Source organism: Bubalus kerabau, chromosome 2 (genome assembly GCF_029407905.1).
Source record: "Bubalus kerabau isolate K-KA32 ecotype Philippines breed swamp buffalo chromosome 2, PCC_UOA_SB_1v2, whole genome shotgun sequence".
NCBI classification, from domain to species: Eukaryota; Metazoa; Chordata; class Mammalia; order Artiodactyla; family Bovidae; genus Bubalus; species Bubalus kerabau.
Genome location: NC_073625.1, coordinates 175,027,362 through 175,053,484, shown reverse-complemented (window position 1 = coordinate 175,053,484; position 26,123 = coordinate 175,027,362). Strand labels below are relative to the sequence as shown.

Below are 26,123 nucleotides of genomic sequence, written 5' to 3'. Positions count from 1 at the left end.
CTCATAATCAAAATAATGTCAATTTTACATACTGATTTGCAACCCTGAGGATTTGATCTATACACAAAACAAAGATTTCATTTGGGTTACTCATCAAGATGCAAATGTTTATCAATGTTGACAAAACAGAAGTTGAGATAGATCTGAAAGAAGTTAGAAAGTAGGAGAGGAATGAAGAAATTTTAGGACAATGAACCTTCTTATTTTCTAAAAATGGAATGTTTAAACCCCTCTGAGACTCAGGTCCTCACCTGTGCAATGATATGAAGGGGTATCTAGAGGGGTTGTTGGGAAGACTAAAAAATGTGTCTTAACTACCTCATGTGTGGTAGGTACTCAACTAACAGTAGTAGTGATAAAGAGGAAAATCCTCACTAATGAGGAAGAGGCGTCAACTTCTCAACATTAGGGTCTATAAAGCACCTTTCCTGAAGACATTGTCACTGCCCAAAGAGCAGGGGTGAATCTGAGTGATGAAAAGTCAGGGGCTGTGTATCCAGCCCAGGACACCTGAATGACATGGCAACCCTATGGGTGGCATCATCATCCCCATTTTACAACTGAGGGAGTTGAGATTCTGAGTGGCCAACGGACTTGCAGGGGATCAGCCCTCAAGTGACTAAGCCAGGGCGGAAATCCAGCAACTATGACTCTAGATTCTGTTGTCTGCCACTGAGCCGAGTGGCACATGAATCTGAAGCATTGGGTGAGCTCCTGGCATATCTTTTGTACACATTTCTAATGAATAGGCCCCTGGGTTTAATTAAAGGAAAAAAAAGATTAATTATTTTTCCCAACAGTTGCAAATTATTTACATTTCATTTGTGTTGATGGCTAATAAAAGAGCAGAGGAGCATGGAGACAGCCCAGAGTGGCTGTAATTCTTCCAGAGTCCATAATGAAGCACTGGTTTGAATGCCAATGTGTGAGCAGGGATGAGCCCACTGCCACATTCAGACCTGTTCTAGGCAGAGGGTCTTCCCTGGGCTTGATTCAACCTTCAGAAATAGGTTTCAGGGATTTATTGTCTCACACTGCTAGGCCAAAAGTCTGAAATCAGATTGTCAGCAGGACCATGCTTGCTCTGAAAGTCTCCCTGATAGCTTTCCGTAGTTCCTCAGGTGTGGAAGCACAGCTTCAATCTTCATATGGTGATCTCCCTGTGTGTATGTCTGTCCCTCTCTGTGTGCAAATTTCCCCTTTTCATAAGGACACCAGTCATTTTGGATTAGGCCCACCCTAATAACCTCATTTTACTTGATTCAGTTTGGTTCAGTCGCTCAATCGTGTCCGACTCTTTGCGACCCCATGAATCGCAGCATGCCAGGCCCCCCTGTCCATCACCAATTCCATAAAGACCCTATCTTCAAATAAGGCCACATTCCAAGGTACTGGAGGTTAAGAATACAATGTTCTGGGAGGATATACCTCAACTACTAACATATTTTAAGTGTATTAATTGTATATTATATAGTGTATCATTCAGCTGGTCAAATTATTAAAGAGCATCTTCAAATGCTAGGTGATTTAGACAATTTAGATAGACTCAATCTTTCATTGATCAGAAAATATTCAAATGTGTGCTATATCTTCACACATATTTTGGTACTTATCCATATATATGAATATAAAGTTCAGTTGGAGAAGACTCTTGAGAGTCCCTTGGACTGAAAGGAGATCCAACCAGTCCATTCTGAAGGAGATCAGCCCTGGGATTTCTTTGGAAGGAATGATGCTAAAGCTGAAACTCCAGTACTTTGGCCACCTCATGGGAAGAGTTGACTCATTGGAAAAGACTCTGATGCTGGGAGGGATTGGGGTCAGGAGGAGAAGGGGACGACAGAGGATGAGATGGCTGGATGGCATCACTGACTCGATGGACATGAGTCTGAGTGAACTCCAGGAGTTGGTGATGGACAGGGAGGCCTGGTGTCCTGCGATTCATGGGGTTGCAAAGAGTCAGACACAACTGAGCGACTGAACTGAAATGAAAGTTCAGTAATAACTCCTAATGATGGATCAGATAAGGTTGAGGTAAAAAAAATCCCCATACACAGTTGTAATCTGCTATTTTGTTGATTGATAAGAAGCTTTAACTCTGAAACATCTATGAATAGTAGCATTTGAGAAATAAAGCTTTGGATCAATTATTTAAAATATCTACACTAGGCATCTGCATGCTTCCCTGGTGGCTCAGATGGTAAAGAATCTGCCGGCAATGTGGGAGATCCAGGTTCCATCCCTACGTTGGGAAGATCCCCTGGGAAGAAAATGGCAACCCACTCCAGTGTTCTTGCCTGGAGAATTCCATGGACATAGGAGCCCGGCAGGCTATAGTCTACGGGTTGGATAGTCACAAAGAGTTGAACGTGACTGAGTGACAAACACACATACACACACATGCTAGGCATCTAGAAATAGAAATAATGGGATTTTAGCAAATTCATAATAGTATTATGGATTAGTTATTCAAATGATGATGTTAAAAGTCAGCTTTGTTTTATTGTTTCCATTGTTTTCCAGTGAACAAGCACAAACCATGGATTGAGACTTCGTATCATGGAGTCATAACAGAGAACAATGACACAGTCATTTTGGACCCACCATTGGTCGCCCTGGATAAAGATGCACCAGTTCCTTTTGCAGGTGAGATGATGGCTTAGCATGGTCGGGCTCCACTCACTTGAGAGATGTGTTAAGAAACCTCCATGAAGATTTTTTTGCTTTTGTCACCACCTGTGCCTTTCACGGATGAGTTTGTGCTTTCAAAGCTGGACTTTCAAACCTGGGTTTCTTCTGATTCCTGGTAAATTCTGTACCTCATTATGGTTTTTCTCCTTGGTGTTGCCGCCAATGCAAGACCCTTATATCTTCTTCTTCTGAGAGATGGTGTATGATATATTGCTAAAGTGGTCCCTGGAGTTGGAAAAGTTGGGCCAGCAAGGTCCATAGGGGAATTTTCCCTCTAGAAAGATCACTCATACACATGAGAAGATGTGAGACCCACTGTCCCCACTACTCACGATCATGGGCAGATGAAGACTTGTAACTTGGTGGACTGACAAGAGAAAAAGGAAAGAAAAAAGTATCAGGAGTTATTTGTTAAGGGTCATGTCCTTGTGCTTCAAAATGGGTGTCCCATTTGGAGAAGGAATCTAGAGGCAGGGCCATTTTGTCCTTGCAGCTTGTAACTAAAGAGCCTTCTCAGTGTCATCAAGATGACCGCTGCTTCCTCCTCTAACCTCCTGCAAGGGCCAAGTCCCCAGGAGGGTGTGTAAAGAAGATGGCTATGTCTCATGTTTCCATAGATTGTGGCAAAGAAAAGGGGATGGGTGATGGCAGGGGGAGGAGGGGTTGGACAAAGAATTTCTGAAGATGCCTACATCATGAGTGATATTGTTAACATTTTATAACTGTCAGGAGGAAGACAGGAAATTTAATGAAGGTTTTCAAGATTTCTGGAAGATTGCTTTATGATAGATGGGTGCCAAGCTGAGGTTTTCACCGTGATGAAGTCTATTTTTTCTGACAGTTTGTCTGTTACTTTATGAGCTGCTTGGGCAGAAAAAAATGGCTCTTTCACACTTCTAAGAGATAAGCTTTGTGAAGGCCTTTTTTCATTACAGAACATTTTATAAAGTAAGGAATGAGGGGTGAGTAAAATAGGGAAATTCAGCCTTATGTGAAGATAAACCCATAAGTATTCTTGCAGAGCATGGGGGGAGACTCTCAGAAGAAGGCTTCATCTTTATTTTATGCAGAATGATAGCCACAAAGAGTACCTAACTGTGACTTCCATGGTGTTTAGAATTGGGGCATTTCCATATATTTTCCAGCCATCCTCAGAGGTCCCAACTCAACCAAATGCCACTTGGCAGTGTAAATCCCATGCTGTCTTTTCCACAAAAGATGAAATGTCTTTCCCGGACCTTCTTTGCCAGTCCCGGGAATATTCCAACTCATCCCTTTCTTGGACATAACTAAACTATATTGGGGTTAATCAGCAATTCTCACCAACCCTCTCGAAACAAACATTAGCAAAATTGTTGGGTTATGGGAATGTTTGAATTGGCATGTGATTGTGCTTTTAAAAATGAAGTACAGATAACATTTAGGAGTTGAGATATTTTGCATAAAACTGCAGGATTCTGGTTTATCTTGATGAGTCAGATCTGAAGTATCTGAAATACTGAGTTGTGGCTTCCCTGGTTAGATGGAGTATTTACAGGTCCTTTATTTATCTTTCCATTGAAGTGTGTGAACCCTGTTTAAGACATAAGGGAGAAAACTAACGACATATTAAATGAGAAGTACATGGATGCTGTTAAGTCACTGTAGTGTAGTGAGGCTAACACTTAAAAAGATGAAGGATGCATCTAAGTATTCATTGCATCTGCATCAGTGTAACCCTGCTCTCGTCTAGTAGTGAACTAGGAAACTGAGGTTGTTGATTAAGCCGTTCTACGGTTAAGTTATAGACTCTGTAATGTAAAGACCAAAGTGGGAAAAAAATTTTTTAAGCAAATCTGGTATTGGGAAATTTGGATTTACAATGACTTACCTTCCTTGGTTGTTGACCTGAAGGACACTTAATCATTTCACCTGAAGATTGACTAAAGGATTTTCTTCAATTCTAAATCCATCAAGTGCTCTAAACTTGGAGTTGAATTCTAACCATTAAATGTGACCACAGGTTTTCTGACACCTCTTGAAAGTTAAATTTGGCTTCTAAGTGAAGCCCTGAGTAGTCTCTCTGAAGACAATTTCTATACTCCTCTTGATATTTACAGCTGAATTTTTAAAAAATCTAGCTTAACTCATCAAAAATATAATCTTCCAAGCTCTTAAGAGTGAAAAATAAAGGTGCTTTTGAGAATGGTCAAAGCTATCTTTCTCAGCGTTATTTATGATCGGCTCTAAGACAGGACACAGACACTAACCATCCATCCACGCTGCAGGCATTTATTTTAAAACATTTATCTTAAAAAGAAAATACTGAAGATTTATTTCAGATTCCTATCATTCTCATAAAATTGAAAAATCCATATCTACCAGCTCCATCACTTCCCAAAGTCAACTGCAGCTTTTGGTGCCCCTTAGCAACTGCTCTGGTATATTGTGTATCAGGCTTTCCACCCTCATCCCAGTGGTCTTTATTTCCACTTAGCCTGTGAGATGAGCTTTAAGCTCATGGGGGGATGGATCCAACCATGTCACTTTTGCTCTGTCTTGTTTCTCTTGAGATGTCCCCCCTTTAAAAAAAATTTTTTTAATAAAAAATTCCTATGTAAGGTATCATTCATTTAAATAAAAATCATGATTGCATTTTGTGGATAAATGCAAAATCCAGGGATATAAAACAGCTTTTATTGTGTATCTCCTGATTATGACAATATGTTTATTATAGAATATGTGAACATTTCTTACTCCCAGAGAGAGCCTCGGTAACATTATAGCATATTTCCTTCCAGTCATTGTTCTACTTCGTTTTAATCTAAAAATTTTGATCACACTTCATAGTCAATGTTATAACTTATTTTTCCTGCTAAACTAAGGAATATATACCATTTTATTAAGTACTCTTCTGCAATTCATTAAATGGCTGCGTGATTTCTGACTCAATGAATATTCTATAGTTTACTGTTATTTTTTTTTCCAAATTTATTGAGATATAATTGACATATAATGTGTAAGTTTAAGGCATACAACGTGTTGCCTTGATACAGTTACATGTTGCAAAACAATTACCCCCACGTAGTGTTAACTAACATCTCCACCACCTCACATAAGTGCCACTTATTTTTGTGGTGAGAATATTTAAGGTCTACTGTCTTAGAAATTTTCAAGTACATGACACAGTATAGCTTTCATCACCATGCTGTGATCCATTAGATCCCCCAAGTTTATGACCGGAAGTTTGTACGCTTTGACTGACATCTCCCTATTTCCTCACTTCCAACCCCTTTTAACCACCATTCTGCTCTGTTTCTATGAGTTCAACTTTTTTAGATTCCATATATAAGTGACATCTCAGTATTTGTCATTCTGTCTGACTTATTTCACTGAGCGTTACCATCTTCCAGGTCCATCCATATTGTCACAAATGGAAGGATTTCCTTCTTTCCTTCATGGCTGAATAATGTCTGTATATATTTCTTTATTCATTCATCCATTGACTGACAGGTAGTTTCTATATCTTGGCTATTGTGAATAATGCTGCAATGAACCTGGGAGTACAGATACCTGTTCAAGACTCTGCTTTCATTTCCTTAGGATATATAACCATAAGTGAGATTGCTAGATCATATGGTAGTTCAGGTTTTTAATTTTTTGAGGAACCTCCATACTGTTTTCTGTGATGGTTATACCAATTTACATTCCCATCAACTGTACTTGAGGGTTTCTTTTTCTCCACATCCTCACCAACACTCATTAACTCTTGTCTTCTTGGTGATGGTCATCCTAACTGGTATTAGATGATGGACAATTTGTCTATTTCCGGTCTTTCTTATTATAACATGTGTCTGTATTTCTGATTCTATCATTTGGATGGATTTCAGGATTAGAATTAATTGGTCAAATATTTTAAAGTTCTGAAACACATTAAATTGCTTTCCAGAAAATTTGAATGCACTTGCAGTCACATCCACACAAATCTCTCATTCCCTGACCCTATATGGCTCCTTCTAATGGTGTGGAATATTATTTTATGGCAATAAGATGCAATCACCAAATACATAGTCTCAGTCTTTTTTATTATTAATTGTTTATTTATTTGGCTGCTTCGGGCCTTAGTTGCAGCACATAGGATCTTTTGTTGTGGTATGTGTGATCTAATTCCCTGACCAAGGTTCAAACCCAGGCCCCCTGCATTGGGAGTGTGAAGTCTTAGCAATGGGCCACCAGGGCGGTCCCAGTAGTCTCACTCTTTTCATTGATTGAATAAATATATAAGCTTCCCAGGATTGTTGTGTTGGTTAAATTTAAAGAATGTTGCAATGGTTCAAGATATAGTAAACCTTTTGTTGATCTGAGTTTCCTTTTCACAATGCTTGTCTTCCTTTCATAGAGGAGATCACTAACTCACAGGCAGCCCGAGAAAACTGCTGTGTCCCAGAGTAGGCCAGCCATGGGGCTGAGGGTGGAGTGTGGGGTTCTCATCCTTGCTGTGAGTTCCCATTCCCTGTGATATTTCTGTTTGATCCCTGCCCCAGCTGATTAGCAGAGACACTCTCTCAGTCAATGAAACCTCTCTCAGACCTCAGTCAAGTCCATTAGACTTGACTCAGTTCTCAACCTGGTGTCTAAGCTCAGCAGACACGATCTTAGAGAATCAGATACAGAAGAATCCTTGAATCATAATGAAAATTCTGTCCAGTGCATGGCAAAAAAATGATACTGAAAGCAAGCTGGGCACACCGTGAACTTATTAAATTTCGCATGAGCCCCACTGAGGCCTGTTAGGAAACTGTGGAGACTTTTAAATTTGAAGGGAATTAGATTACCTTTCAGAGATAATAGAATTGCTCATTTGTCTACATTGGGCCAGTCTAGACTTCTCTTTTGTGAGGATAGGGCTGCAGAGAATGATCAGGCATAATTGGCTGGCTTCTCAGCCTGGGTAACTCTCTGAAGGCTGCCTAGAAAATTGCCTGGGATATTATTTGGCCTGGTTTGATTAGCTGGTTATAGCAGAAGGGACCTTTTCCTCCATGGTTATCTCTCTGGGTCCTCCTTGTTCTGCTCAGCATCTACCAGTCTATCTCCCTCCTTGTCTTTGGACCCAGCCAGGGCCTTTGTTCATGCTTTGGACTCCACAGCTGCCTGAGACAGAGACCCTCCTCGGGGGTCTGTACAGCAGTGGTGTCTTATGATGATAAAGGAATCCTACTTGTGAACAGTCCCAGGCTCTGATCGGATTCACATGGATTCTCAGTTAGGCTCTGCCATTGACAAGGTGTATGGTCTCAGATAAGGAACTGAACTCCTCTGAGGGGTTGCTAAGTCGCTTCAGTCCTGTACGACTCTGTGTGACCCCATATACGGCAGCCCACCAGGCTCCCCTGTCCCTGGGATCCTCCAGGCAAGAACACTGGAGTGGGTTGCCATTTCCTTCTCCAATGCATGAAAGTGAAAAGTGAAAGTGAAGTCACTCGGTTGTGTCTGACTTAGCGACCCCATGGACTGCAGCCTACCAGGCTCCTCCATCCATGGGATTTTCCAGGCAAGAGTACTGGAGTGGGGTGCCATTGCCTTCTCCACTCTGAGGGGTAACTTATTTATATTTAATAAAATAGGGATAAACACAGTACCTGGGGCTTCCCAGGTGGCTGGGTGGTAAAGAACCTGCCTGCCAATGCAGGAGATGCAGGTTTGATCGTTGGGTTGGGAAGATCCCCTGGAGAAGGAAATGGCAACCCCCTCCATTATTCTGGCCTGGGAAACCCCATGGACAGAGGAGCCTGGCAGGCTACAGTTCATTGGGTTACAAGAATCAGACACAACTTAGCGACCGAACGACAATGAACATAGTACCTACTCCTGGGTTAGTATGTGGATTAAATAAGATACTAATACCAAGTGCCAAGAGCACTAGCAGCCAAAGGATGCCCAGTGTATCATGGTTCTGATAATCCTAGCAATGGTAGTAGTGAGAGTAATCAAGAGTAACAATAATTCTCGCAATCATCAATAAGCTGTGTTTTATTCATTTTAGCTTGATTATAATGAAGTGATATAATCTGTGGTGCTGATATTAAGGAAAGAAGAAAAGCAAGTTCAGGGATTTTTGGAAGGCTTGATGTAGTCACCCACTTGTACCATCAAGCTATGCTGCCTGGATTGTCTGCTGATGTGGCAACCCGTTGACTAACACTGGGGAAAATCATTTATGAATTGTGTGGAACTCTGGAAATTTTAGTTGAAAAGTAATGTCCTTATGTTCTACCTATCATTTATCCCTGTGGAATAACCTATTAGTTGTGAACCGTGTGCTCTTTTGTTATAAATGCATACATGCACACACACACACACACACACACACACACACACACATAGGTGTGTGTGTGCAAGGTGCTCCATGCACAGAATTACATCCAAGCCTTTCACCAACCTTGTGGAACAAGTGGGTCAGCTATTATGATTTTGTTTTGCAAATAAGGACATTGAAACTTGGAAAAATTAAGTAACTGTTCTAGGTTGCCAAGCTAAGCCTTGTCACTCAATTCCAGACCCTCAGACTCCAAGTCCTGCCTCCTTTCCCCTCTGCCAGTTTTCCAGTGTGCGAGGTATATCTCACTGGTGGTGCAAGATTCCCATAGTACCTGGACATACTGTTAAAGAAAGTTGAATTCCATGTTAAGTCATTCCCATTTAAGTTATTTTTCGAATCTTTCTGAATCTATCAAGGAGAAATGTGCAGTTGCAAGGATCAAAATGTCTTTAGCACCCTCAAATACTTGCTAATCTGTCTTTTTTGACAAAGACAGAGCAAGCTCCATCCCATAGCACTCCATGGGCAACCACGTTGTGCTAGAATTTTAATAACATTCTGTTGTATTTTATTTAGATTATACTCTATTTGAGGCACATATTGCTGGCTTTTTACTTTTCTTTCTGATTACATTTACTGAAGTTTTAAAACCCCAATTTAAAGAAAAAGTTTAAGTAAGTAAGTATTTAGGTAGTTTATGGCAGCAGCAAAATCTGTGAAAGAAGTCTTTGGCTGAGTACCACATGGGATACTGTGGAACAGCCACATCTGGGCATCACTGCCCCATCCAGCAACCTCAGGACCACCTGCACTGGACACAGCCATCTTCAGTCTGTCTCACCCCACAACCCTCTGAGCTCTTGTCCAAGCAGCAGAGGGGCCATCTATGTCAGCCTCACCATGGATGTGCCTTTGTGTTCCAAGTTGGTTGGTGTACAGGGCTATTCCTGAGGACCAGAGGCTGGGGTTGCATCCTGTTCTCTGAGCATCACTTGGTCTCAACCAGAGTTCAGTGAAGAGCAGGCCAGGCAGAGAATTGGGTTCAGACTTAGCTCTGGAATCTACAATGTGGGCTGTTGCCTTGGACCTCACAGAGTTGGAATCTAACATAAACAGGAAACAGAAGAATATGGACCAGCATCTATGCATTCAAGTACTTAACATCTTAGGCTTCCCTGGTAGCTCAGCTGGTAGAGAATCTGCCTGCAATGCAGGAGACCCCAGGTTGATTCCTGGGTCAGGAAGATCTGCTGGAGAAGGGATAGGCTACCCACTCCAGTATTCCTGGGCTTCCCTGGTGGCTCAGCTCGTAAAGAATCTCCAGGCAATGCAGGAGACCTGGGTTTGATCCCTGGGTTGGGAAGATCCCCTGGAGAAGGAGATGGCATTGAGCTTCCCTGATGACTCAGATGGTGAAGAATCTACCCGCAATGTGGGAGACCCAGGTTCAATCCCTGGGTTGGGAAGATCCCCTGGAGAAGAGAATGGCTACCCACTCTAGTATTCTTGTCTGGAGAATCCCATAGACAGAGAAGCCTGACAGGCTACAGGAATAACCTGAACAGACTTTTTGGCCAACCCAATACATGTGAATAGAATAAAAATAAAGAACAAAAGAAAAAGAATAAAAAAGAATAAAACAGTATACCCATACTTCTAAAACCCTGCCAGACTATTTTTATTCACGTCTAGATACATAGTTCTTATTCATCTGGAGTATATATGGTTCAGTCTTTGTGCTTTTTTCTTTTCACAGAACATTTTCCAAGCAGATTGAAACATATTCAAAAATACTAACATGTAGGCATAATTATATATCATATGGCCATATCATGGTTTACTTCACCTTTCCATTATGTTTTGTATATTTGAGTTGTTTACACAATTTTTCCATTAAAAAAATAACACTGCCATGGGCAAGTTTGTTTAAAACACCTTTCTTATATAAACATAGGAGTCAGGATTTTATGTTTATGGTTTAGTTCATAAATAGAAAAAAAACAGATGTGTTCTCTTTTCAGTGACAGATTTGAGCTTGTGTTGTCAAATGTTTTTGCTGATATAATCTGTGTTTGCCCAATTTCCAAGCAGATGGCAGGGTTCAGATTAGACATAGACAGGGAAGTAAGGGCTAGACAGGAGTCCCATATCTGTCTGCAGCCTGTGGCAGAGTCCTTGGTCCCATCTCCATAGTCTTCAGGCCTCCATCCCTATGGAGAAGTCTCCCTCTCACTATAGTGACCGTGATCTTAAAGTTTCCAGCTGTAGGTCAGCTGTGATTTGAGAACAATACAGGAGTTATTTGAAAGCTGAAAAAAAGTGAGGGTGCAACAGCCAGTCAGTAAACCAGAAGATCTGGTCACGTTGATGCTTGTGATCACAGGGGAGATGGGGTGGGAGGTGACTATGAAAAGGTTCATGTGTAGTCCCCAGAAGCAGAAAGGCTTATCAGACCACATCTGTGCTCCTGATTCTGCTGCTGCTGGAGGGGTTTGCCGGGCAGACTGGGAGAAAGAAAGACCTGATGCATCCATCACTCTGGAATTAAAGTGTTGTTTATCTCTGCTCCTTGGTTCTCTTTGTTCTACCCACTTGGTAGCTGCCAGCCTTAACAGTGATTGATGCGGAATTGGGGACATAACGGGGGTCCTTTCTTGGTCATCCCTTCATAGGCACTGCATTCATTCCAGTTTTCTCCTTTCACACACTTTCTGTCTCCCTTCTGTCTGCTGAGGGCCAAGCGCTTCAGGAGGCAGATCTTAGCTCCACGGGGGTGGACAGGGGCCATCACATCATCCTCAGAGGCCAGGAGACTGGGGCACGAAGCCTTCACTCACTGAGCAGAGAACACAGCACTCCTCCTGCCATACTTTGTAGGGTGAAGCCACTCTGCCCAAGGGAGACTAAGGAACTTCCCTGAATCTCTGTTGCCCATGACTTTGGGGTCTTTGCCCTGACTTGTTTCTCTCAGTTGTGGCAAAGCCTTCCACTTTTTTCTTCTTGTTAATTATTCTCTTTCTTTGTCTACCCGAAACTGAAGCTGTCTGTGTCCCCTGCCATGTGGCCTCTTGTGGTTGTTGGTTTTAACTTGTGTCATGTTGCAGGCTATGTGTCTGCTCAGCCTTGGTAGGTTTCAGATGGCCCATCTCATCTTAAAGATTCTACTGGTCAGTTCCCCTCCATCACACTCTGTGCTTAATCCTGATATCCCAGGCCTTTCCACGGGAGCCTGGTTGGACTAGGTTCTTGGGCAGCAGCTAGAGACTCTATGGTGTGCTCACACAAGCTGTCTTGGTGTTGGAGGGTCAAGGATGGCTGGAGGAGGAATTCGAGCCAGAATACAGGGGAAGGAGCACAGGAGTAAGGGGTAGTCAGTCAAGGAGGAAGAAGGGGATGACAACAGGGAATGGACTTCATGGTCTGACTGGAGGTAGGAAACAATTCACCAGTGACCCTGACCTTCTAGATGAGAAAACTGGCGAGGTCATGTTCCAGGTAAAACTAACACTTAAGGGGGAACCAGTGGATACTGTGGGGTGTTCTCCATCAATAAGACTGAAGAGTAAGGGACATTCAGGGAGAAAAACACTGCTGGCTTCCCTAGGACCACAAGTTTCCTAGGTTGTGGGACTTTTGGTGCCAAAATTGAGAAGGTCCTGATAAACTGGAGTGAGTTAGTCACCCTAATAGGAGGGAGGTGGAGTCCCAGGTTGGAAAATTTGCATGCTGGAGAAAACTTGCCCTAGGAGAAATCTTGATGTGAGAATTTCAAGTCTCCTGGATTCTGAATTAATGACAATATACTAAAACAAGATGAAAAGTGAATAATGAAATCAGTACCAACAGCAGAATTGTTGCCAGCCGTATGGTAACTGTGCCAGTTGGAAACAGGTACCCCTTCTTTCAGATAGACACTGTCCTGCACCAGAGCACATGACTTGGCAAGTAGAGGAAGAGGTGGATTTTAACCCTGAATTGTCCCCTTGATCATACATCCTCATATAGGAAACAGCTTGCACACAGCACTGAAAGTTAAGTAACATTGATTTATTTATTATGGGAGGTTTTGGGTATTTTGATGGGGTGGGGGACTGCATCGGGTCTTGGTTGCAGCATGAGGGATCTTTCATTGCAGCGTGAAGACTCCTCTATAGTTGAGGCATGCAGGCTCAGTAGTAGTGGCAGGTGGTGGGCTTAGTTGCCCTGTGGCGTGTGGGATCTTAGTTCCCCAATCAGGTATCGAACCCATGTCCCCTGCATTGGCAGGCAGATTCTTAACCACTGGACCACCAGGGAAGTCCCTTAACTAACACTTACTGAGCCCACACTACCTATCAGGCACTGTAGTAGGTATTTTACATACACTGCATTATTTACTTTTTACAGCAATTCTCTGTAATAGGCATTCTCCTTATCCCTATTTTATCGAGAGAGAGACTGAAGTTAAATCAGATTGTATGATTTGCTCAGACCCAGTAATAAAGGTGAAGTTGTAATCCAAATGGTGAAGTTGATGCCTCATTTAAGTATTGCTGTCCAACAGACACTACAAAACTTAGGAGCGTCGAACAAGAGCCATTAACTCTTTCTCATGGGTCTACTTATTGATTGGGCAGCTCTGTTCTTCTGAGTCAAACTCAGCTGATCCCAGCTGGGCTCACTCGGGTATCTGTGGCCAGCTGGTGGGTAGATTGTAGGCTGGCTGGGCTAGGATGGCCTTGGCTGGGATGACACCACTGTCTGCCATGTAATCTTCCAGCACGCTGGCTTAGCATGTCAGCAGGCTGGCCAGAGCATATATATTCCTGTGCTGATTGCAGAAACTTTTGACAGTTTTGTTACTGTCAAAACAAGTCACGTGGTTAAGCCCAGAGTAGGAGCAGTCTACCGTAGGGCCTGGAGAGGTGACAACTTAGGGACACCAGTGCGGTCATTCTCTCCCTACCCTTAGGCTGCAACTATTCACATCCCTTCTTCATGCAAAATATGCTCACTGCATCCCAGAACTCCCCAAAGTGGAATCCAATCAGGCATCTGGCTTGAAGCCCAAGATTTTGTTATCCTCAAGTCTGGATGTAGCTCCTCTTGATCCAGAGACTTGTGAACTAGAACGATCTCTTCCCTCACAAAGCCTCCGGGGAAAGGCAAACCTCAGTAAACTTCTCATCAAAAGGGAGAGAGATGGAGGCACATAGCCATCACTGGACTTACCTGTAGCAATCTTGATATTCCTGCCAGAAAAATAGTGCCAGGTTCCCCCATTCTGAGGGTGATTCTTTTCTGTAGGAGGGCTCCTCAGTTCACTGTTCTCTACTGCTCCCTGCGAACCACTGTTCTCTTTCACCGTCATTTAGTTAAACGTGTATGCAGATCAGGAAGCAACAGTTAGAACTGGACATGGAACAACAGACTGGTTCCAAATAGGAAAAGGAGTATGTCAAGGCTGTATATTGCCACCCTATTTATTTAACTTATATACAGAGTACATCATGAGAAATGCTGGGCTGGAGGAAGCACAAGCTGGAATCAATATTTCCCGGAGAAATATCCATAACCTCAGATATGCAGATGACACAACCCTTAAGGCAGAAAGTGAAGAAGAACTGAAGAGCCTCTTGATGAAAGTGAAAGAGAAGAGTGAAAAAGTTGACTTAAAGCTCAACATTCAGAAAATGAAGATCATGGCATCTGGTCCCATCACTTCATGGGAAATGGATGGGGAAACAGTGGAAACAGTGGCTGACTTTATTTTGGGGGGGCTCCAAAATCACTGCAGATGGTGATTGCAGCCAGGAAATTAAAAGACGCTTACTCCTTGGAAGGAAAGCTGTGACCAACCTAAACAGCATATTAAAAAGCAGAGACATTACTTTGCCAAAAAAGGTCCATCTAGTCAAGGCTATGATTTTTGCAGTCATGTAGGGATGTGAGAATTGGACTATAAAGAAAGCTGAGCGCTGAAGAATTGATGCTTTACTGTGGTGTTGGAGAAGACTCTTGAGAGTCCCTTGGACTGCAAGGAGATCCAACCAGTCCATTCTAAAGGAGATCAGTCCTGGGTGTTCATTGGAAGGACTGATGTTGAAGCTGAAACTCCAATACTTTGGCCACCTGATGCGAAGAGCTGACTCAGTTGAAAAGATCCTGATGCTGGGAAAGATTGAAGGCAGGAAGAGAAGGGGATGACAGAGGATGAGATGGTTGGATGTCATCACTGACTCGATGGACATGGGTTTGAGTGGACTCTGGGAGTTGGTGATGGACAGGGAGGCCTGGCATGCTGCAGTTCATGGGATCACAGAGAGTCGGACATGACTGAGCAACTGAACTGATCTGAACTTATCCCGTGACTAGTGGACTCAGTGGAAGTAGCCTCAGTGCCCCTGAGGTTGAGGTCCTGGCCTCAGTCCCTGGGGACACTCTTAGCTTCATTCATCTCCATGTAAGTGTCCTTGACTCTGTCCAGCTCAACCAAAGACAATGGGCCAAACCTAACTCCAAAGCTAGGGTCTCCTTATATAATAAATCAGGAAACACACAAAATAAAAGCCTTTTTTTTTTTTTCTACTGGAGAACCAATTCAGAAGACACAGGCATCCACCAAGCTTCAATCCCAAAGATATCTGAACATAAAGGACTCCTGATCTATGGCCTTATTGACAAGCATGATATCACAAGTTTATGGTACTTGCACACTCACTGCCCTTGGTGGCTAGATTCCAGGCCACATGACCCAGTCCCCTTACCTGGCTGTGATTGGACACGGGGTGGACACTTGACTGTAGTTGGCCAATGAATCAGCTAGTTCCATCTTGTGACCTGCTACCTAGATAGAAAAGACCATGTGGGCCGGTTGGCTTCTGTTTGCATGCTGAGGTGCCATGCTAGAGGGTAGGGGTTGCAGGTAAACCTTCTGTGACACATGCAAATCACAGTATAAGAGCTTGGTCAGCAGACTGAGAGGAGGCAGCTGTCCCAGAGAGAAACAGACGTGACCAGAGGGAATGGAGTCTAAGTGGTCCCTGATGGGAACTGTGGCCTCAGTTCCTGAGTGGTCCTGCCTGGTGTCCTGGTGATCTTGCTGAACTTGTATTTCCAATCTCTGCTCTGATATAATTGAGTACGTCTGTGTCTTTGAAAACCAGAGGCCAAATAAAAACCACCTGTCAATGTGATTTTCTGTGTTGAGGGCATAGGGCATTGTTTGAGCTACAGGAGAGCAAAGAGCCCAAGACAGTTAGGATAAGGAAACAGCATAGAGAGGAATGAACTGGGAATTTGAAAACACTGAAGAAATCCTCTTAAAAAGCTGTAACCAGCAATCATCACGGTGAAATCAATGATGATTGAAAACTATCTCCAACTGTCTGTAATTGGACCATTTAATAGCCAAGCTTAGACAAGTTAATACTGATTCTAATCCCTTCTCTAGAAGCTATTTCTGCAGCTTATGACAGCGGCCATATTGAATAGGCCTGGAATTGAGCCCCATCACAAATATTAATTATGAACATAGATTTGTAAGGTCAGTGGTTTGACTTTAACAGGAATCGGGGGCCTATGAATGCAAATCCTAAATGTCTTAGCTTGTTTTGAGATTCCAAATCAAAGAACAGGAGCACAAGCAGGCATTTATAGTTCAGTTCTTTTGCGTTGGCACAGTGTCCAGCGTGTGATCACGGAATACCTTGGCGTGAGTTCAGAGCTCGATTTTATGATCTTGTAGCTGCCTGTAATCACAGATGAGGCATCAAAGGCCAGCTGTCCTCCATGAACCTTGACAGTCTGTATAAACTAATTAGTTTTTTATGAGCCATCCTTTCAGAGGTTTAGAGAGAGGGCCTATTAAGTCAAGTTCAATATGATCTACAAACTTAAAAAGTTATCATTATTTATCTAAGTTCCAGCTGAGTGCCATGGTAAATGACATCCCTGGCAATGGTCAGCTTGGGTAGCTGTTGACTTTATTAAAATACAAATACTTTGTGTTTTTTTTTTTAATAGAAAGGAGAATCTCAGTGTGGCAGGAGTTCTTTTTACTCATTAATAATACTATTAGCAAAATTTCAAGGTCAGGGAAGAGTTAAAAAAAACCCTATTTGAAGAGTGTGGGCATATTTGCAAAGCCACCTCCTGGCTCATTTTGCTGAAGGTTGCAAGGGTAAAAACATGACACTCTCTGGACCCAAGTTCAGTGTCCAGGAGCACCCCTTGGCCCTTTCCCTTCTTTTGTGTCTCTCCTCTGGTCCTTAAGATGCCAAATGTAGCAGTTCCTGCTGCCTGCCCTCTGCCACGTCTCTATCTGGGCCACCTCTGGGCCATCCTTCTTAGTGCTGTTCCCTGTTCCTATGGTGTCTGCCCTGGGCCGGCCATACCATTTGGGTGTATTCCACCGTGACCTCCACCAGTGGTGCCCCATCACCCCCCACCACGAACGCCTGCTACTCTAGCACTGTCCTCAGGTGGCGCACATACTGTTGATGGGCCCATGTAATAGGGCTCATCACCTCCCCTCACCACCTCTCTCTCAGCCCAGGAGGAAGTAGCATTTCTCCTCTTCTGGTCCACTTGTGCTCAGGGTTCCCGCAGAAACATTGTTTGGACTCCTAATGTTGACATCTCTTTCTGTTTTGCTACACAATCTTCCCTTCTCAGAGATGGAGGGTTCACGTGCAGGCCAGAGATGTGCTATGGCACATAACCTTCCAGTCCAGTCTGCCACTGATTCTGCCCTCTGCCATCTGAGTTCTGTCTCATGTATAGTGATTTTTGCTTCCCTCACAAGCTTCGATATTCCTGCCTGCTGTCTGGTTTCCACTGGGTGTTTCCAGTCACCCCCCTTCTCATGTCCACATCTAATCCATCAGACATGACTTTAAATGTCTGAACTTAATTTACAAAGAGGATCCTGGGCCAAATGCAGCCCAGGGTGTACAGGCAGAGAGCAGGGGAATGCTGAGGGGGTCCTTGTAATTCTGAATGCCCATGTCAGGATCACCCCTCTGCCAGGGCTCCTACATCATGAGAAATAGACTCTTGTTTTCTGAGTGGTATCCTCATGGCCCCAGGCTCATGCAGTTCTCTCCTCTGCCATGGTACTTGCCACACTGGGCTGTGATTGTATTCATGAGTCTGCTTGGTCTTGAGCAGCTGTATCTCAATCCATTCCGTGTCCTTAGAACCTGACACTGAGTAGGTGTTCGGTGAAAGTCTGTGGAATGAATGAATGGCAGAGCATATTACATCATATGCTTAAATTGATCTAACATCCTCTCTTATTGCTTTGGACACATTTGCACCTGGCTTCATCTTGCGCTCTGCTGTGCTTTCAATGCAATGTTTCATTGTCTGCTGCTTATACCAGAGCTTCTGTTAGGTCCATGCCATTTCTGTCCTTTATTGTGGACAGGAGCAGAAGATTTTAAGAAGAGGTGGCAAGAATACACAGAAGAACTATACAAAAAAGATCTTCATGACCCAGATAACCATGATGGTGTGATCAGTCACCTAGAGCCAGACCTCCTAGAATGAGAAGTCAAGTGGACCTTAGGAAGCATCACTATAGACAAAGCCAATGGAAGTGATGAAATGCCAGTTGAGCTATTTCAAATCCTAAAAGATGACGCTGTGAAAGTGCTGCACTCAATATGCCAGCAAATTTAAAAAACTCAGCAGTGGCCACAGGACTGGAAAAGGTCAGTTTTCATTCCAGTCCCAAAGAAAGGAAATGACAAAGAATGTTCAAACTGCTGCACAATTGCACTCATCTTATACTCTAGCAAAGTTAATGCTCAAAATTCTCCAAGCCAGGCTTCCACAGTATGTGAACCGTGAATTTCCAGATGTTCAAGCTGGATTTAGAAAAGGCAGAGGAACCAGAGATCAAATTGCCAACATGTGTTGGATCATCAAAAAAAGCAAGAGAGTTCCAGAAAAACATCTACTTCTGCTTTATTGACTACTCCAAAGCCTTTGTGTGGATCACAACAAACTGGAAAATTCTGAAAGAGATGGGAATACCAGACCACCTCACCTGCCTCCTGAGAAATCTGTATGCAGGTCAAGAAGCAACAGTTAGAACTGGACATGGAACAGCAGACTGGTTCCAAATAGGAAAAGGAGTACATCAAGGCTGTATATTGTCACCCTGCTTATTTAACTTATATGCAGAGTACATCATGAGAAACCCTGGGCTGGAAGAAGCACAAGATGGAATCAAGATTGCTGGGAGAAATATCAATAACCTCAGATATGCAGATGACACCACCATCGTGGCAGAAAGCGAAGAACTAAAGAGCCTCTTGATGAAAGTGAAAGAGGAGAGTGAAAAAGTTGGTTTAAAACTCAACATTCAGAAAACTAAGATCATGGCATCCAGTCCCATCACCTTATAACAAATAGACAGGGAAACAGTGAAAACAGTGACAGACTTTATTTTTGGGGGCTCCAAAATCACTGTGGATGGTGATTGCAGCCATGAAATTAAAAGACGCTTACTTCTTGGAAGAAAAGTTATGACCAAACTAGACAGCATATTAAAAAACAAAGACATTACTTTGCTGACAAAAGTCCATCCAGTCAAAGCTATGGTTTTTCCAGTAGTCACGTATGGATGTGAGAGTTGGACTATAAAGAAAGCTGAGCACTGAAGAATTGATGCTTTTGAACTGTGGTGTTGGAGAAGACTCTTGAGAGTCCCTTGGACTGCAAGGAATTCCAACCAGTCCATCCTAAAGGAAATCAGTTCTGAACATTCATTGGAAGGACTGATGCTGAAGCTGAAACTCCAATACTTTGGCCACCTGATATGAAGAACTGGCTCCTTAGAAAAGACCCTGATGCTGGGAAAGATTGAAGGTAGGAGGAGAAGGGGACGACAGAGGATGAGATGGTTGGATGGCATCATTGACTTGATGGATATGAGTTTGAATAAGCTCCAGGAGTTGGTGATGGACAGGAAAGCCTGGCGTGCTGCAGTCCATGGGGTTGAAAGAGTCAGACACAAATGAACTACTTAACTATTCCAGAGCAGGCTTGTTTATCTGTATGTTCTGGCACATAATCTAACTTAGAGGTTCTTGGGAAATATTTGCTGATCTGAGTTGAAAGGACCAAGTGGCTTGCAACCTACTGCTAAGCAGCATAGGGGTAGGGATACAGTATCATCATTTTGCCACGAAAGAGGCTAAAGCCGACTCCTAGTGGCCCTCTGGTTTACTTTGGAGAAAAGTCACCCCACCTTGTGTGTTGCCCAGATCACTACACCCACACCCATGGAACCAGTGAAGGAAGAGCCCTGGCTCAGGTGGATCTGGACCAGAGGCAACTGTGGTGATCCAGAGAGATCCTTTGTGCCAGTGGAGGGTTACCTTGCCTAAGGGAAGATGTAGCTGCTACTCAGGCCTAGCTAATTTATTTTAAGTTGATTGTAAATTAAATGCTTTATCTTGAGGTAAAGGTAGTTTTACATGCAGTTGTAAAGAATAACACAGGAAGATCCTGTGTATACCACCCAGTTTCCCACAGTAATAACTCATGGAACGATAACACAATATCACAACCAAGGGATTGGCATTGGTAATCAAGATACAAAACATTTCGTTCATCACAAGGATCTTTCATGTTGTCCACCTATAACCACACTGACTTTCCTCCACCCAGTCCCTTCTTAACTCCTGGCATCATGATTCTGTTCCCATTTCAATACTTTTGTTATTTTGAGTATATTGAGTATGTTGCATATATTGAATCACAAAGTAGGCAACCTTTTAGAGTTGATGCTTTTTTCACTCAACATTATTCTCTGGAAGTCCATCTAGGTTGTTGCCTGTGTCAATAATCTATCCTTCCTTTTCATTGCCAGGTGGAATTCAATGAGATAAACGTACCAGTTTGGGTCATACTCAATGTTTGTTTAACTGTTCACTCACTGAAGGACATCTGGGTTGTTTCCAGTTTTGAACTATTATAAAAATAAAGCTGCTATAAACATTTGTATACAAATTTTTGTGTGAACACGAGTCATCACTTCTCTGGGATAAATGTCAGAAGTACAATTGCTAGGTGGTATGGTAGTCACGTGTTTAGTTTCTTAAGAAACCGCCAAAGCATCTTCCAAAGTGGCTGGACCTTTTTATTTTCCCACCAGCAATATATGAGTGGTCCAGTTTCTCTGTATCTTAACTGACACTGGATATTATCACTGTTATGTTGTTATAGTCATTCAGATAGGCTATGCAGTGTTACTTCATTGTGCTTTTAATTTGCATTTCTCTAATGGCTATTGATGTTAAACATCTTTTCATGTCCTTATTTCCGGCGCGTATGTGTGTATGTCCTCCATGAATTGTCTCTTCATATCTTTTGTCCATTTTCTAACTGGATTGTTTGTGCTTTTACTATTGAGCTTTTTTTTTTTTTTAACATTGAGCTTTGAAAATTCTTTACATAATCTAAAAACAAGTCTTTTGTCAGATATCTGGTTTGTAAGTATTTTTTCTCATTATGTAGTTTGCCTTTTCATCCTCTTAACAAGGTCTTTCTCTGAGCAAGACCTTTAAATTTTCATGAAGTCCAATTTTCATTCTAGGGATTGTGTTTTGGGTGTCCAGGTTAAGAACTATTTGCATAGCTCTAGATTTTAAAGATATTTGCCGATGTGTTTTCCTAAAAGTTTTATAGCTTTACATTTTATATTATAGCTTTACATTTTATATGAAATGTATAATCCATTATGAGTTAATTTTTGTGTAAAATGAAACACTTAGGTTGAGATTCCTGCCACCCCTCCTCCCCCCAACGGATGTACAATTGCTCTTACATCATTTGTTGGAAAGTTTTTTTCCTCCATTGAATTCCTCTTGCACATTTGTCAAAAATCAGGTGGGCATGGTTGTGTGTATCTGTTTCTGGGTTTTCTCTTCTATTTCTTTAATTGGTATGTTGTTCCATAACAATTATACAGTCTTGAGTATTGTAAATATACAGTAAGTCTTAAAATTGGGTAGACTCCCTGTTTATTTTTATTAACTTCAGTTCCTTTAGTTTTACATATAAACTTTATTTTTTAATCAGAGTAAAATTGTTTTACAATGTTGTGTTGGTTTCTGTTGCACAACAATGTGAATCAGTCATAATTATATATTTATGACATATATATATATTTATGACATAAATGTATATATATATTTATGACATAAATATATATGACATAAATATATATATATATTTATGACTGATTTGTGTTTTGTGTGTATATCAGTTCAGTTCAGTCACTCAGTCATGTCCAACTTTTTGAGACTCGGTGGACTGCAGCACACCAGGCTTCCCTGTCCATCATCAACTCCTGGAGCTTACTCAGACTCATGTCCATTAAGTCGATGATGCCATCCAACCATCTCATTCTCTGTTGTCCCCTTCTCCCACCTCCAATCTTCCCCAGCATCAGGGTCTTTTCCAATGAGTCACTTCTTTGCATCAGGTAGCCAAAGTATTGGGGTGTGTGTGTGTGTGTGTGTGTGTGTGTGTATCCCCTCCATCTTGAGCTTCCTGCACTGTCCATATAAACATTAGAATAATTTTGTCAACATCTAAAAAAAAATCCTGCTGATACTTGATAGGAATTGAGTTAAACCTGCATATCAATTTGGGGGAAATTGACATCTTTACTAAGTTGAGTCTTCCAATCCATGAACTTGGTATATATCTCCATTTGTTTAACTTTTCCTTGATTTCCTTCAGCACTGTTGTGTAGTTTTTAGCATACAAATTGTATACTTGTTTAGTTAGATTTAAACCCAAATATTTCATTTTTACAGTGACTGTAAATGGTATTCTATTTTTCATTGTGTTGTTTATGTATCATTGCCATTGTGTAGCAATTCAGTTGCTTTCATATGTTTGTTTTTATGCTTTGTGTCCTACAACTTTGATGAACTCCTACATAGACAAACATGGAATCTGTAATTAAGAAAGATCTGTCCCTTTTATTGCCTTACTGCACTGACTGGAGATGAGAGATTTTCTTGCCTTGTTCTAGATCTTAGGGGAAAGCATTCACTCTTTGACTAATAAGTATAATATAACCTACAGGGTTTTTGTAGATTCTCCTTATCAAGTTGAGGCAGATTTTTATTCCAAGGTTTCTGAGAGTTTTTTGTTTTATCATAAATGGGTTTTGATTTTTGTCAATTTTTTTCTAATATGGATTGTTATGAATGTGTGCTTTTTCTTCTTCAGTTTGTTAATATGGTGATGACTACTTTGCATCTGTAAAGTAAACCCAGTTTACTTAGAGTGTATGATTCTACTTATGTGCTGTTGTACTGTACTTGCTAATATTTTATTAAGGATTTTTCCATCCATATTCATGAGGGATAGAAGTCTTTCATCTTCTTTATTTGTATTGCCATTATCTGGTTTTATATCAGGGTAGTATTAGTTTCATAAAATGAATTCAGAAATATTTTCTCCCTTCTGTTTTCTGGAGGAGATTGTGTAGCATTGGTGTTAATTCTTCTGTAAATATTCGGTAGAGTCCTCCAGTGAAAATCCTTTCTAGAGAGTTTTACAATTATAAATTGTTTTCTAAGTAGTTATAAGGCTATTCAAATAATCTATTTTATATTGTGTGACTAGTTATAGATTATGTTTTTCAAGGAATTAGTTTATTTAAGTTGGCAGATATATGTGTGTGGAGTATTATTTTTAATATCCTGTTATCTAATTCATACTCATATTTCTCTTCAAATTGAATCTTTTGCCTTTTCTTATCTATTGTTATCTATGTGACACTGTAATTATATATACTAATTCATTCTTGATATTGAAAATTTATATCGTCACTCTTTTTTTCTTTGTCAAACTTGCTAGAAGTTTATCATTTCTTGATCCTTTTGAAGAACCAACTCCTTATTTCACTGATTTTTTCTCTATAGTTATTCTATTTTTATTTCATTGACTTTGTTCCTGTCTAATATTTCCTTCATCTGCTTGTTTGGGTTTATTTTTCTATTCTTTAGCTAGACTTTTGAGGTGAGAGTGTACTTTACTGATTTTAGATTGTTTCTCTTATCTAATGTATGCATTAAGTATTATCTGTTTTCCTCTCAGCACTGCTTTATCTGTGCCTTGCAAGTTTTGATGCATTTTTATTTAGTTTGATGTATTAGTTTTATTTACATTGAGACTTCCTCTTTGAGCTATAAGTCATTTAGAAGTGTGTTGCTAAGCTTCCAAATGTTTGGAGATTTTTCTGTTATATTTCTGTTGTTGATTTCTTCTTTGGTTCCTTTTTGATCAGAGAGCATACTTTGTATGATTTTAATTAAAAAAAAAACGAGGCTAGTTTTATGGCTCAGGATATATCTCTGTATATGTTCTCTGGGCAATTTAAAAGAACATATATTTTGCTCTTGTTGGGTGAAGTGTTCTAAAAATGTCAGTTGGATCTTATTGGTTGATAGTGTTGCTGATTTTTTTCTATATGTTAACTGATTTTCTGTCCAGTTCTATCAGTTGCTGAGATAGGACTGTAGAGAGCTTCAGCTTCTCTATTTTTCCTTTCAGTTTTATCACTTTTTGTTTGATACGTTTTATATCTCTGTTGTCTATTGAATACATGTTTAGAATTGCTATTATCTTCATGCTGGGTTGCCCCTTTAATCATATAATGTTACTCTCTGCCTCTAGCATTTCTTTCCCTCCTAAGTTTACTCTATCTGATATTAACATTGCGACTCTGTTTTGCTTTGATGAATGTTTGCATGCTACATCTTTTTCTACTGTTTTACTTTCAATCTGCCTCTTTCATTATATTTAAAGTAAATTTCTCATAGACCATGTGTTGGGCATTTATTGGTCCAATCTGTTTAATTTACTCTCCCAGTCTCTTTCTTTTAATTGATGTATTCACACCATTTACATTTAGCGTAATTATTGACATTTTGGGTTTTGAGTCTGCCATTTTATTTGCTGTTTTCTGTGTGTTCTTTTTATATTTCTGTTTGCTTTGTCCTCCTTCCAGTTAGTTATTTGTATATGTTTCAAATTTCATTTTGATATATTTATAGTATTTTGAGTGTGTCTTTTGGTATAGTTTTTGTTGTTATTGGTTGCTCTGGCTAATATATATATATACACAATTTGTCGCAAGTCCACTGGTGTCATTATTTTATCAGTTCAAATGGCATACAGAAACCTTATCTCCACTTATGTCTCTTTACTCTCTCCTGTTTATAATTGTCTTAAATATTTTACATGCATTTATAATCACATCAGATAATGTTATGATTTTTGCTTAACTGTCCAATATAATTTAGAAAATTCAGGAAAGGCTATTATATTTACCTGGATTTTTGTTCATCACGTTCTTATTTCTTTTTTTCAAAAACTTCCTTTAGCCAGTTTTTCAGAATAGGTGTTCTAATGACCAATTCTCTTAGTTGTTCTTCCTGTTAGAGTATGTTTATTTCTCCTGCATTCCTGAAGCATATTTTCATTGAATATCAAATTCCAGGTTGACAATTACTTTCTTTCAGCACTTGAATAACATTGTGCTTCTTCCTTCTGACTTGCTTGGTCATTCTAACTACTTTTCCCTTATAAGTGAAGTGTTGTGCTGGCTGCTTTCCATATTTTTTTCTGTCTTATATTTTCAGTTTAGTTATATCACTATTGGGCTTCTTTGAGTTTATCTTGTTTGCAGTTCACTCAACTTATTGAATCTGTAGGTTTCTGTCTCTTGTACGAAAGGGGAGTTTTTCAGTCTCCTGCTTTTTGGGGGCCACACTGTGTGGCTTGCAAGATCTTAGTTCCCCAACCAGGGATCAAATCCATGCCCCCTGCAGTGGAAGCATGGAGTCTTAACCACTGGAGTGCCAGGGAAATTCCAAGCCATTATTTTTTTGAATGTTTTTCACCACTGCTCTCTTTTTCCAGAACTCCAGTGACATGAATGTTAGATCTTCCATTGTAGGGCCCCCCAGGCCCCTGAAGCTCTTTCTCTCTCTCTGTCTTTTTTAAGTGCATTTTCCTCTGTTGCTCAGGTTAGGCATTTCTGTTTTTCTCTCTTCTGGTGCACTGATTTCTTCCTTCATTTTTCTAATAAGCCCATCCAGTGAACTTTTTAATT

General features: G+C 41.0%; 1 protein-coding gene and 1 long non-coding RNA gene across 2 annotated transcripts in view; one reads left to right on the top strand and one right to left on the bottom strand.

The window, feature by feature from the left end:
* The window catches only part of CLSTN2 (calsyntenin 2), a 727,708-nt gene that overhangs the window by 276,692 nt on the left and 424,893 nt on the right, over positions 1-26,123 (top strand). The window contains exon 2 of the mRNA XM_055569528.1: positions 2,524-2,646. Within this exon, the coding sequence (XP_055425503.1) occupies positions 2,524-2,646 (123 nt within the window). The remainder of the gene's footprint in view (positions 1-2,523; positions 2,647-26,123) is intronic.
* Positions 12,394-16,773, bottom strand: LOC129644119 (uncharacterized). The gene is made up of 3 exons (XR_008710751.1): positions 15,739-16,773; positions 14,204-14,402; positions 12,394-13,246 (listed from the first exon to the last, which is right to left on the bottom strand). It is a non-coding gene; the product is annotated as an uncharacterized LOC129644119 (long non-coding RNA).